The 12,598-nt window shown below is 41.4% G+C and overlaps 2 protein-coding genes across 2 annotated transcripts; one reads left to right on the top strand and one right to left on the bottom strand.

Moving 5' to 3' along the window:
• The first annotated feature begins 461 nt into the window (after positions 1-461).
• Positions 462-4,109, top strand: LOC101877304 (beta-microseminoprotein-like). The gene is made up of 4 exons (XM_031053438.1): positions 462-513; positions 1,809-1,917; positions 3,159-3,264; positions 3,974-4,109. Exons 1-4 carry the CDS (start codon positions 511-513, stop codon positions 4,101-4,103), a joined length of 348 nt encoding a protein of 115 aa, XP_030909298.1. The 5' UTR covers positions 462-510; the 3' UTR covers positions 4,104-4,109.
• A 5,395-nt stretch (positions 4,110-9,504) lies between these two features.
• Positions 9,505-9,828, bottom strand: LOC101877473 (elongin B). The gene has a single exon (XM_013130285.2). The coding sequence runs from the start codon at positions 9,826-9,828 to the stop codon at positions 9,505-9,507; it is 324 nt and encodes a 107-aa protein (XP_012985739.2).
• Positions 9,829-12,598: the final 2,770 nt, after the last annotated feature.

Genomic DNA, 12,598 nt, shown 5'->3' on the forward strand with positions numbered 1-12,598 from the left:
CTCTCCACAGAAACCATGTTTTACATGTAACCCTTCCAACCACTACTCCTTTCCTACAAGAGCTTTTTTTTCATCTTCAGCTGATGAAGAAAGCTGAATGATTGCTCCAAGTACCTCTCTTGAAATGTAGGTGGTTCAAATTAAGCATGCAACTTTTGTTGTCAGTGACAACCACAATGTCTCTAATAGGTTTCTAAGGGCAAGTGCTAAATACTCATTTTAGACTCAAAATTTCTTTCAAAGTACCTCCCATAACTGCTCTCCAGATCTGGTGTGGCACAAAAGCCACACCTATTTTTTCACTGCCTTTTAGAGCTTAACCTTCCTTTATATAATTAGCTTATTTTAATAATGTCCTCCCCATGAGGTCATTTTGCAGAAACCTCATTGGAAATACTCATGCATGTTCAGTTTGCTCAGTGACTGATACAATGAATTCCCTCTCTATATAAGCCCTCTGAGAAAATGAGCTTCCTGCCTCCTTACTGAAAGCCTCATAATTCTGCAAAAATGGTGAGTCCTTACATTTTATACTGTAAAAAAACATGTCATGTTGCTATAGATTTTAAAGGAGGTTCTGGATTTAACTCAGGATTCAGACATCTAAGCAACTTGGAGGAAGTATAAATTCTGTGTTTTGAGAGCAAAAGTCAGACAGAGAGGCACAGGCAGGTAAAACCTTGGGTAATATATCAGCATGTATATGTCAGGAGATGTCTAATAGGACTCCAGCTAAGGCTTTTTATTATAACTTGTTTTCACTTACATGCAATGTTTGGAGATACCTTTTCTGGCAGAAAGCAGCCCTGTTATATCTCAACCTATAACTGGTTAGTTTTTGTGAAGAGTCTAGATAATACCTGAAGTTAAACTCTAAAATGTTGTCTTAATTTTTACTCAGTTGCAGCTCTGTGGGTTTTAATCTCTCTTCTGCAAAATAAAATGCTAGTTTCTCCTCTTTTCACCTCTCAGCTACAACTTTTTTATCAGTCACCAGTTCAACTCTTTCCAAAACAAACACACATAAATACAATGTGTGTGTGTGTCATTGTCTACTCCTGGTCTACTTTTACCAACATTTGAAATTCATGACTGCTAATTCCATCCTGGTGTTCTTCTGCTCTTTTCCCTCATATCCCTAATGAAAATTTTTGATATTAGGTTGAAATGTTTGAAGGGCTAAGAGATTAGCTGAGAAATTTAAGCTGACCTTTCAGAAAAAGCTGCTGACAAAGGTTAGATTATATGAGTTAGCTAGGTTGGAAAGGACATCTGCAAATCATTTGGTCAAGCCTCCTGCTCAAAGCAGGGCCAAGTCTTGAGAGCTCAACTGTAGCTGAAGTTCTTCAGCTTGTTCCGAGTCCTTCAAGATTAGGTTAAAACTCCCAGTGGGTTCTTCAGACTCCTGTGAAGAAGTTTTTACAACTAGGAGTGAGGTTAGTAGCAGAGGCAGTCAGCGACTGATCCCATGGAGAAAATAAGAACAAGAAAAATTAATGGGGAGGGGAATAGAACATACTCCTTTCAGAAACAGTTCTGGGTCTACGATTTCTCTATCAGGCAATACTTGCTTTTAACACCTTGGAAGAAAGACAGGCTCTTTTGCCCCTCCCACATGATGCTCTGCTTCTGCTTCTTCTAAATGGTTCGTATTCCTGGTTGCATATTGAAGTTTCTAAACTGCAAATGACAATTGGATTTTTGATTTGAAACGGCAATGTATTTCGCTATTTCTAATGGTAGTATTTATGATCAAGAAATATTAATAGTTACTTAAATATTCATATGAATTCTGCTTTCTTGTACAGAAAACCATCTTGGCCTGCCTTTTTGCTCTTGCTGTTAGCATTCCACTGTCCAATGCTTATTGTGTCAATCAGCCATCGAAGCCAGAGTTGTCTGATGGCAAGATTGTAGGTAAGAAATCAGCTAACATCAACTTGACAGATGACACCACAAGTACTGCCTGATTTGGTTTGTCCATTTCATACAACTTATAAAAATTCAGAAGTAAGTGGAAACAGTGGAGAGAAAACTTTAGGAAAGGGGAGGAAAATGAGGTATGGAGAGCAGGGAATTTATAATGTTATAAAAAAGAAGAGGTTATCTGAGGAGCAACTCACAGGCCAAATTAAAAATTAATTTTGTGTAGGGAAGTAGCACAAGCTTACTTTATCCATCTGCATGATGCAATAAGTCATGTTTTCAGTATGGCAGCATTTTCAGAAATACAAAGAAGGGGGAAAAGGGCCTTTCTCTGTGTGTGTGTAGACAGTATAAAGTAGGAATCAGATTGGCAAGTGTTCAGCACACTGACTAATTTACTCATTAGTTATTTCTCTGTCCAAAACAAGTTCTTAAGAACTGAATGGCTGCTCCACTTGAGTCTGGGACTGTTTCTCCAGAACATAGCTTCTCTCATCTGTAGATTAATAGACTAGCTATAAGAAAACAAGTGCTCAAAAAAGAAACATGCAATTATTTGGACACAAGAAAAGCTGATATGTGCCAATATGCAAAATAAACCAAGTGCCTCCAAAACAAGATTTTCTTGGAAAGGTAGTGCTACTGCTAGACAAGTGAGTTAGCATCACTAAAGAAACAAGACATTTATAGACCAAGACACAACCTAGAAACCCCAAACTCTCCACTCTGTCTTGTCCTAGCCACATAAAATCCTGCTTTCCAGGTCACTTATTTAGAAAGTGTATTCTGTGACTATTGATGGGAACTTTATATACAATATGTGCTTTCTTCCTACAGTTTGGGACTGGGGAAAGTTTTCCAGGCAGATTTAGTCTTGCTCTAAATGAAGAGTCAACAGGAGTCGGTGTCAATGAGGGGGAAAGTCAAAGCCTTTTCTAAATTCTGACCAGGTCTGTGTCTGGGGGCTCAAACTCCTATAGTTAAAAGATGAACTGCTCCAGACAACCTGGTGCTGCTGACCATCATGGGAAACAGATGCAGCCAGTTTACCCTTCTCCATGCATTAGAATAGTAGCAGTCCAGCTCTTTAGCAGACTTTGAGAACCTATTTTTTGTGAGATAGGGATGCTAATGTAAAAAGCCTGCAAAGATCCAACCCATTTTGAGCAAGCAGTAGTGTTGTTAGTGCAATAGGTTTGACACTGAAGGCTGCTTGCACACTATGTTTTCAGGCTGCCGTGACTTGAATGGAGAGCTGCATGAACTTGATTCCCAGTGGAGGACTGACAGCTGCCATGATTGCTCTTGTTCTGAGGGTGTAATTGACTGCTGCTCCAGGTGAGTTCAGAGCAGCAGTGGGGGTTGTCCTCTGCTGCCATGATACAGCACAAAACAGTCCTTTTTATGCAGGGGTCCCTGAGAAATGACTGTGACCCTTCTCTTGCTCACTTGATATCACGAAGTTACACATTAACCCAACACCATCATCTCTGAACATGCAAAAACTCCGGTGACAAATATACCTCATGTTTAACAAATTATTCTGGATTTTAAGAAGAGTACTTCATCCTTCTCAGGGATAAAATTTCAGGCAAGATACTGATTCAAGAGAGAGCACATAGTTACTTAAGTAATTTCTACTGCTCCTAATTCAGCTCTTCCCAAAGACACACATTGCCCCTCTTTGAAGGGCAGCTCAAGATACACTGGACTGCCTGTAATTTTCCTATAGTGACACCCATCCACTCATGCAATTTTGTTCTATACTGTGGCTGAAGAGAAAAAGCAATGATAGTGGAGTAGCAAATAAACACAACAAACATTGTTTAGGTTTAAATCAGATTAGTAAACTACAACTTTCAATTCATCCTGCTTAAGCAGTAGACTAAGTAACATTTGAGATGGGAGATTTGTGTGAGCCCCCTTTTCTGCTCTTGAACACCTCCTCAGTATAGCCTCCTCCTACTAAAGTGTAGATATCATCTGAAATGGAAGCTGCTTACTTCTTGGTCTCATCACCTCTTTGTCTTTCTTTTCCCAACCACAGCTTCTCAACACCATCTGACTATGATGAAGAGAATTGTGTAAGCATTTTCAACAAAGAGACCTGCACTTATAAAGTAGTGGAGAAAGATGATCACTCAAAAGAATGCCCAGTACATGGGTGGGTGGGCTAATAAAGAAGGATTGTGGATTTGGGAAGTATTTCCTTTTTAGTTTGTTTTAAGAATTCTTTCTCACAAATGAAAACAACCTGAAAAATGCAGCTGTAAAGCGAAATCTACTCATAAAACCTAACACATAATAAAACTGAGTATCCGCTCACAAGAGTCCCTTGCTTTCTCTGCCTTCTGCTTCCCCATGAAGAAATAATTGACTTGTTCCTTCCTTAAGATTATAAATTAAACATTTTAAATTTTAAAGCATCCTCAGTAGATGTTAATTATTATTCTTCTGTAGTCATAACTCAGTGCTAGGAAGTATATTCTGCTATCTCCATGGAGCTAAAAGAAAAACAGAGGAAGCATCAGAAATTCATGTGACATTTTCTTGTTTGAGGATGAAAACCTAAAGAATTAATATTAAAAAAAGAAAAAGAAAAGAAATGAAAAGCAGCTTAAGCCTTCCGAATACTCACTTTTTTAGAAAGTGTCTTATATGATCTTTTATCTTATATGGCTCCCTGGAGCCTGCCCAGCCTAAGGCCTGAAAAAGCCACCAGCTACCCTGTCTAACCCAGCACTTTACTCACATAGCATCCACAGGACAGCAAACCGAGTCCTCAACCTGGGGTTTGGGTAAAAGGAAAGGTCCTTTATTCAGATCAGACCTTAAGAAATTCAAGTTCTTAAACTGGCCAATGGGCAGGATTGCAGCTAGATGGAGATACTTCAAACATGAAAGAAGCTAGACGATTCCACAAACAATAACTCGGATACATTTTCTAGTATATGCTCTCCAGCTCTCCCTCACAGTACTGCTTCATAATCTTTATGAGTACATTAGTTCAGTTGGGAATTGTAGGGTTGCTATTTCTGGTTTCCACCAAAGGAGGTGACACAGGAAAGGTAGCAGCATGGATGGAGAGAGATTTTTTACAAGAGCATGTAAGGATAGGACGAGGGGTAAAGGTTTTGAAATAAGACATTCAGATTACATACAAGAAAAATTATTTACAGTGAGGGTGGTGAGGCACTGGAACAGCTTTGGCTGCTCCATCCCTGGCTGTATTTAAGACCACTTTGGACAGGGCTTTGAGCAACCAGGTCTAATGGAAAGCGTACCTGCCTGTTGCAGGGGGCAGAACTAGATGATCTTCAAAAAGGTCCCTTCCAACCTAAGCCATTCTATAGATGTCTTTCTGTCTGCAAGAGACTTCCAGGTTCAGTTTTAAGGCATGTCCACTGAGAATGCCAAGTCTCAAGTAAGTCATAACCAAAGATTAATATTTTTTAAGGCCTACTAGATGTTTGCATCCAAAGTCCAGAAAAGCCAGTCTGAACCAGCATTCCTATATGACTCAGACCTATTTAACTACATTTTAAATCCACCCAAGCAGCCTTCTCTACCATCTGCTAGGTCTTGTTGCAGTATGTGGATCTACCATGTCAGCTATGCAGAAGTAGGAAAGATTTCATGTCTAAATCAAAGAACCTTCAGGGGGCAGTCTGCTCTCCTCTTGTCTGCTCCAAGTTTCAACATGGAAACAAATTATGTTACCTGCTGTATCTAGTTTTGGAACACCAGAAGCACAGCAAGGACTTGCCTCTCTTCCCTCTGAAGGAGCCTAGCTGTGGGAGGATGACAAAACCCCTGAAAAATCAAGACCGCAGAGACAGAGCATGCAAAGTTCAGCTTGGCAAATGCTGGAAGATGTGGCATTTCATGACACGGACTCAAGTTCATACACACTCAAATCCCACTTTATTACAACTAAGCCCTTTTTATCCCCTTGTTCAGAACTTTCCCAACCTGCACATACATACAACATTCAATCTCACTGGCCCCTGTAAAACTCTCCAGGTAAATAGTCCAATCACAGTGTTGCAGACCCTCTCACAGCCCACACATCCTCTGGCCTTACACACCCCAACTCATTGCCCCAGGGCTTATCAAATCACCAAGGCCTCAGAGCTCATTCCCAAACTGTTCTTCATGCCAATCGTATCTCCTTCACTCCCCACAGGAAGAGCAAAGCAATGTTTTGTCTTGGTATTTCGCTGCTTCAACACACATAGCTACAGTCTTATACAGAGAATACATTCCTGCACCTTCAAAGCTTTAGATCATAACATTGCTTGCACGATGTAGTGGAAAGGAAACACTCACAGAAGCATTTCCTCAATCAACCTAACATGTTAAAGTTTAGGAGACTCTGCAGAGATTTGGGAGACAACACAGCTCAGATGAAGCAGAAGAGGTTGTGGGCTCTCTTCCTTCCAGTTTCCTTCTCCTTACCTGGTAGCACACAGCTCTCCTGCTAGCAAGAGAGGCAGTATTGGAAAGCTGGTCCTCTACTCTCAGTAAGCACTGGAAAGGTGTTCTTGGCTTAAAAATGAAATCTAGTGCTTAGCCCACCAAGTCTTTTAAACCAAACACACATAAATCTGATGGAAGATTTCCTGTTAAACAGTATTCATCACCTAAAACTTACTGGTTTTGTAGCCATTCAATGTTCCATTAAGATTTTTTGCTCCAGTCTTAAAAATAAAATTCAATTTAATCATAAACAAGGAAAGCACATTTCTCATTTACATTATGCATACCAAAGAAGCTAGAGGTTTGAAGTTCACATTCCACTTCATGCCATTAAAAAAAACCACAACAAACTCTATAAATTCAGTTCATGACAATTTTGCTTGTTCGCTTTGCTCTTCACTCTTCTGTTGGTATGCAGAGAAGTTTGCATAGGCACCATTTGAAAACCTGAAAGTTTGTTCAAATCTATTGCTGTCCACATGCTTCCCTTAGGACAAACTGATTGGCTTTATAAAACAGGTATTTACATGAAACTCCAAAACACATATTTTAAAGCACTCAGCAAGAACTGGTTACTTTAACATTCCTCCCCACATCCCAGAATTCTGTTTTCACATTAACTGCTTTCAGAGTGTTTCAATCATTGGTCCATGTTTTTTACAGTTCTTCAGGGCTTCAGCACTTTTGCAGAGTCAATACTTCAAGTAGATCTCCATTAAAAAGCAATGATAAACTGCAGTCCTCTGCCACCACAAGATAACTTCCTTCAAAATAACCAAGTATGTTCTCCATTAATTCCAGAGACTTCTCCCATTGCTGCCCTGGCCTGCCAAAGATGGGGCAAATCTATAGAGACAGAAACAGTTTTGTTTAACAGCTAACTATAACAGCTCAGAGACTGTGAAAGAATTCATTCCCTAAGCTGCATAATACAGAAGTCACTCCAGTTTGCTGTATGAAAGACATGATAGCTGTACTGAGCTGAAATAACAGCTTGGAATCATCCCTGATGTGTTATCCTGAGCCAAGCCAAAGTCTAATGGCACAACAGCTTTCTGAAGAGCTTTGTCCCCCCTTTTCAGTTCCTAGTTTGGGACTTACTTTATCTCTCCTAACAGCAATATCCCATGTCCTGTGCATAGAGCAGGCTTCTCAGGGGTTGCAAGAGCTTATATTATTTTGATGGTCTCCTGCTTTCACCCTGCTCCTGAACAAAAGGGGCTGCTGTTCTGCACACCAGAGTTGATGTTCAAGCAGAGGCGAGCAAGGTTCTGGCTTGATGTGGTATTCATTCAAAACTCTTTATACCCCTGAAGTCATAAACTGGATTATTTAACAATGCCTTTTTCCAGGTCAGTTGTTCATTCCTGTTTGTAGGATTTGGCTGTTTAAGGCAGACTATTAATCAAGCCCATTCAAAGCATAGAGCATTGTCTTCTAATATTAATAGCAAACGGGTTAAGTAAGAGATCAGCTCTGTAACATTATTATGAATCCTGCAGAGACATTTGGGAGCATAACACCCTTAAGTTCGGCATCTGGTTTGGTTACATGGCTCGGCTAGGTTTTTCATATGTAACTGCTGATGAAGTTAGTATCCCTCATTAACATCTCCCTCACTTTCTTTCGAGTATCTCTTAAATGGGGGTACTCTCCCTTCTTTCTTCAGTAAGGAGAGGTTCAAAAGTTATAATGACCAAAACTGTATCAGAAATGGAGAGTGGCAAACCAGTATTCTTTGCTTGGTGCTCACTGCCAGTGAAGAATTTCAGAAAGGACCCAAGTTTTTCAGCAAGCCTAGTAGGAAAGTAGCAGAAGCTTGATCAGGCATATTGCTATAACTACAGCCCAGCTACTTTAGTGCAGCTTATTTATATACAGATATGACAGCTTTAGAACTTTATTTTTCTGGTATTGTTGAGTTTTGTTTGGTTCTCTTTTCTGTCCTATAAATCCACTAGTCACTAGATAATATCCTAGCTCTGTCACAACTCAGAGCTACAGGGAACACAAGTCAGAGCTACAGGGAACACAAAACCTAGATCCTGATTCAGTTGGCAGATGAGCTCAATTTCTGTTTTCTCCAGTAAGGTTTCAGAATGCAAGTGGCTTTTTAGGAGTGTCTTTGGTCTATATTTTGAGTCTATATCCAAAGAGATATCATGGATGGGACTGAGTACTTTTAAGAGAGTTTTTGAACTTGAACATAGAGTGGCCTGCTTGAATTACGCTTGATACAGGAGAAGAGTAATTTAGGAGAACAAAAAACTTAGCAATAACACTACTTGAAAGTTTCATTCAGGGAATAGATGCATTAGCACCTCTGACTGTTAATAGAGGAAAAACAGGAGTTTCTCCTTTGAGCACAGCAGCGCAAGTTGAATCAGATGTGATGACTTCTGAAAAAATCACTAGGGATAAAATGGAAAATCTAATGTTAAATTCTGAAATAGGCTGGTTCATAGGAAAATAGTGCTGGGATCAATTCTGTTTGGAAAGAGAAGCAACTTCATAAGCTTTCTTAATAGTAGAAACATTGATAGGATCAATCATGCTTTAAGGATTTTGGTAACCAACTTCTTACAGAACTCTCAAACTGCAGTTTTATTATATCAGCACCCCATTCCCCAAGATTTCCAGCCAAAACTTCCTCAAAGGTGCTACTGTCAAGACATAAGAAGACAACAGAAAAACAAATGCTTGTATACCAAGTTAGTCTCTGCAACACTGCTTCCCTTCCCAAAGCCCCCAGCAGATGAGAGCTGATAAGACTACAGGTACTGGCTGCAAGAAACAAACAGCACAACATTCCATGTACAGTTCAGGAGGTGCACATGTAACCAGCTTCTGCCACTCATCTCCTCCACTACTAATTTGGGAGAAGGATCCCATGAAAAGTTCTGTAGTTTGCCTGGATCGTATAGCACAACTGACACCATGTAATTGAATTTCATTGTTTTACTGGTCAGATAGACACATTTGGGAGGGTGTAGATGGGCACAGGTTAGATAGACAACACCAGCACCATGTCTGCAAGAAGCAAAACAGGACATGTCAGTTTTAACACAAGGCTTCCTCACTAGAGCTGCTACCAGACTCCTATAACTGCGTAACAACAAGTATCTCTGGGGTGTTTGAGAAGAGGTCAATATACAATTGTTCAGAGGTGTCATTTCCAGGTCTGAATAGAGCCAAGCCCACCACAACAGGAACATGAGGATGGCAGCTTTGGCTGCTTAAGCTGCAGTCTAGCAAAGTCCTATAATCATCATCTAGAAGCTGGGCATCTTTGTAGAGCCACTGCTCCTTTGGTGGCTTCTTCAGTATTCCCTCCACCACCTTTTTCAATTCATGCATAGTTGTATCTTTAGCCACAGTGAAGCTTCTTGTCTTGTGACAGCAAATCATCAAGCAGACATCCATCATCTGATTCAAGACCATCTTAACCTGAATGTGCACAAGTCCATGGGACCTGATGAAATCCATCTGAGGATCCTGAAGGAGCTGCCATATAAAATTGCTAAGCAACTGGCCATCATATTTGAAAAATCATGGCAATCAGGTGAAGTTCCTGATGACTGGAAAAAGGGAAATATAACCCCCATTTTCAAGAAGGGGAAAATGGATGACCCAGGGAACTACAGACCAGTCAGTCTCACCTCTGTGCCTGGCAAAATCTTGGTCCAGATTCTCTTGGAAGGCACATGAAAAACAGCAAGGTGCTTGGTGACAGCTGCCATGGCTTCACTAAGGGGAAATCCTGACTGATGAATCTGGTGGCCTTCTATGATGGGACTATGGAACTGATGAGCATGGGTAAAACAGTTGATGTCATCTACCTGGACTTGTGCAAAGCATTCGACACTGTCCCGCATGACATCCTTGTCTCTAAATTGGAGAGACACCAATGTGATAGGTGGACCACTCAGTGGATAAAGAACTAGCTGGATGGTCACATGCAAAGAGTTGTGGTCAATGGCTAGGTGTCCAGTTGGAGACCAGTCATGAGTGGTGTCCCTCAGGGATCGGTGTTGGTACCAATCTTGTTCGACATCTTTGTCAGTGACATGGACAGTGGGATTGAGTGCACCCTCAGCAAGTTTGCCGATGACATCAAGCTGTGTGGTTTGGATGATACATTGAAGGGAAGGAATGCCATCCAGAAGGACTTTGACACGCTTGTGAGGTGGGACAATGCCAACCTTATGAAATTTAACCATGCCGAGTGCAAGGTCCTACAGCTGGGTTGGAGCAATCCCAGGCACAGCTACAGGTTGGGCAGAGAAGAGATTCAGAGCAGCCCTGCAGAGGAAGACTTGGGGATGTTGGTCAATGAGAAACTTAACATGAGCTGGCTTCAGTGTGCACTTGTAGCCCAGAAAGCCAACCATATCCTGGGCTGCATCAAAAGCAGCGTGACCAGCAGGTCGAAGGAGGTGATCCTGCCTGTCTACTCTGCTCCTGTGAGACTTCACCTGGAGTATTGTGTGCAGTTCTGGTGTCCTCAACATAAAAAGGACATGGAACTGTTGGAACAAGTCCAGAGACGGCCAGGAGGATGATCAGGGGACTGGAGCACCTCCCATATGAAGATAGGCTGAGAAAGTTGGGGCTGTTCAGCCTGGAGAAGAGAAGGCTGCGTGGAGACCTCATAGCAGCCTTCCAGTATCTGAAGGGGGAGCTATAGGGATGCTGGGGATGGACTCTCCATTAGGAACTGTAGCGACAGGACAAGGGCTAATGGGTTAAAACTTAAACAGGAGAAGTTTAGATTGGATATAAGGAGAAAGTTCTTTACTGTGAGGGTTGTGAGGAACTGGAATGGGTTGCCCAGGGAAGCTGTGAATGCTCCATACCTGGCAGTGTTCAAGGCAGAGTTGGGCAGAGCCTTGGGTGGCATGGTTTAGTGTGAGGTGTCCCTGCCCATGGCAGGGGGGTGGTTGGAACTTGATGATCTTAGGGTCCTTTCCAACCCTAACTATTCTATGATTATATGATTCTATGATCACTACCCTAAGGCTTCTTCCAGTCCTCTGTCACTGGGAAACTAATTGAAGTCTTAGTGAAAAACCTGTATTTTCAGGAACAGCTGAAATCAAGACAAAGCTGTCATCAGATGAATGGATCCAGTGGATGCATTGGAGGGGACAAGAATGTGTGAAAAACCTGAGAAACCTACTGGGAGTTGCTCTACTGGACAACAGACCAATAATCTCATGTTCTACAGAAGCAGAGTTATTAAGTACTTAATGACTTTTGTTTTCCTAGCTAGATATCATCTAGAAGAGATTTTTTATCACTGTTACTGAAGATCTTTATCATTTTAGCTTCTTATTCAAAAGTATTTCATTGTCAGTTTGCTTTGGGCCATGGTCCAAGTAAGAGCCAAACATGCAGCTCTGACTGCACTCAGTACAGGATAATATATTACACCGAATGATTGTGCTTTGTAGGTTTCTAGTCAGGCAAGAGACAAGGACTTCACATGTTCAGTAAAGATAGGAAAGTTGATAAACACACAAGTGTTGAGACTTGTCAAATTAACGGACAGTGTTATGATATTTTAGCTGCCTACTGCAGCTCTAGGGAGTTGTCAAAATAGCTCAATGCCTACAACCAGCGCTGATAGTGGAGACTGAGCTTAGGAGTAACACTTCTCCTTCAGAGTTTGGCTAGGATAGAAGAGAATCACACAAGAGTGGAGCAGGAGGAAAAATTAGGGCTGGTAGAATTAGCTTAAAAGGGATCTCTTCCAAGCCCAGCCAATTTAGGACATAATGGTAGCACCACTGTAGTGACTTGTCACATGAGGAGCATGTCACACCCAAGAAGCTAAAGGCTCATTTCAGCTCTGTAATGCTCAAGAGGGTCAAGGACATCTTCCCAGAGCTTTTATTACTAGGTCCCACAGAGAAGTTCAGGACCAGCATGGGGCTGACTCCATCTGCACCCACAGACATTAAGTCCTACTCCCAGCCCTCTGGAAGAATAGCTGCATTTTAGGAATTTGGGCTACTCTTGTCTTCAGGATGAGAAGGTAAGGTTCAGATGTTGATGAGAAGTTGTTGCTTCTCCCACCCCATCAGTTGGACCCCCTCAAGAAGTAAAGCAAGACACTTGTCTGGATGAAGGCAAGCAATGGCCATGGTAAGCCATCTGCAGGTCTGCAGTGCTGAAAGAAGGCAGAACTCTC

This window comes from Melopsittacus undulatus, chromosome 4, assembly GCF_012275295.1.
Source record: "Melopsittacus undulatus isolate bMelUnd1 chromosome 4, bMelUnd1.mat.Z, whole genome shotgun sequence".
Classification (NCBI taxonomy): domain Eukaryota; kingdom Metazoa; phylum Chordata; class Aves; order Psittaciformes; family Psittaculidae; genus Melopsittacus; species Melopsittacus undulatus.

Excerpts from the sequence above, each read along its gene's own strand:
- LOC101877473 (XM_013130285.2), bottom strand. The coding sequence starts at position 9,828 with ATGGATGTCTGCTTGATGATTTGCTGTCACAAGACAAGAAGCTTCACT.
- LOC101877304 (XM_031053438.1), top strand. Across the intron at positions 1,918-3,158 it reads GTCTGATGGCAAGATTGTAG|GCTGCCGTGACTTGAATGGA; the intron begins GTAAGAAATCAG and ends CTATGTTTTCAG. Across the intron at positions 3,265-3,973 it reads GTAATTGACTGCTGCTCCAG|CTTCTCAACACCATCTGACT; the intron begins GTGAGTTCAGAG and ends TCCCAACCACAG.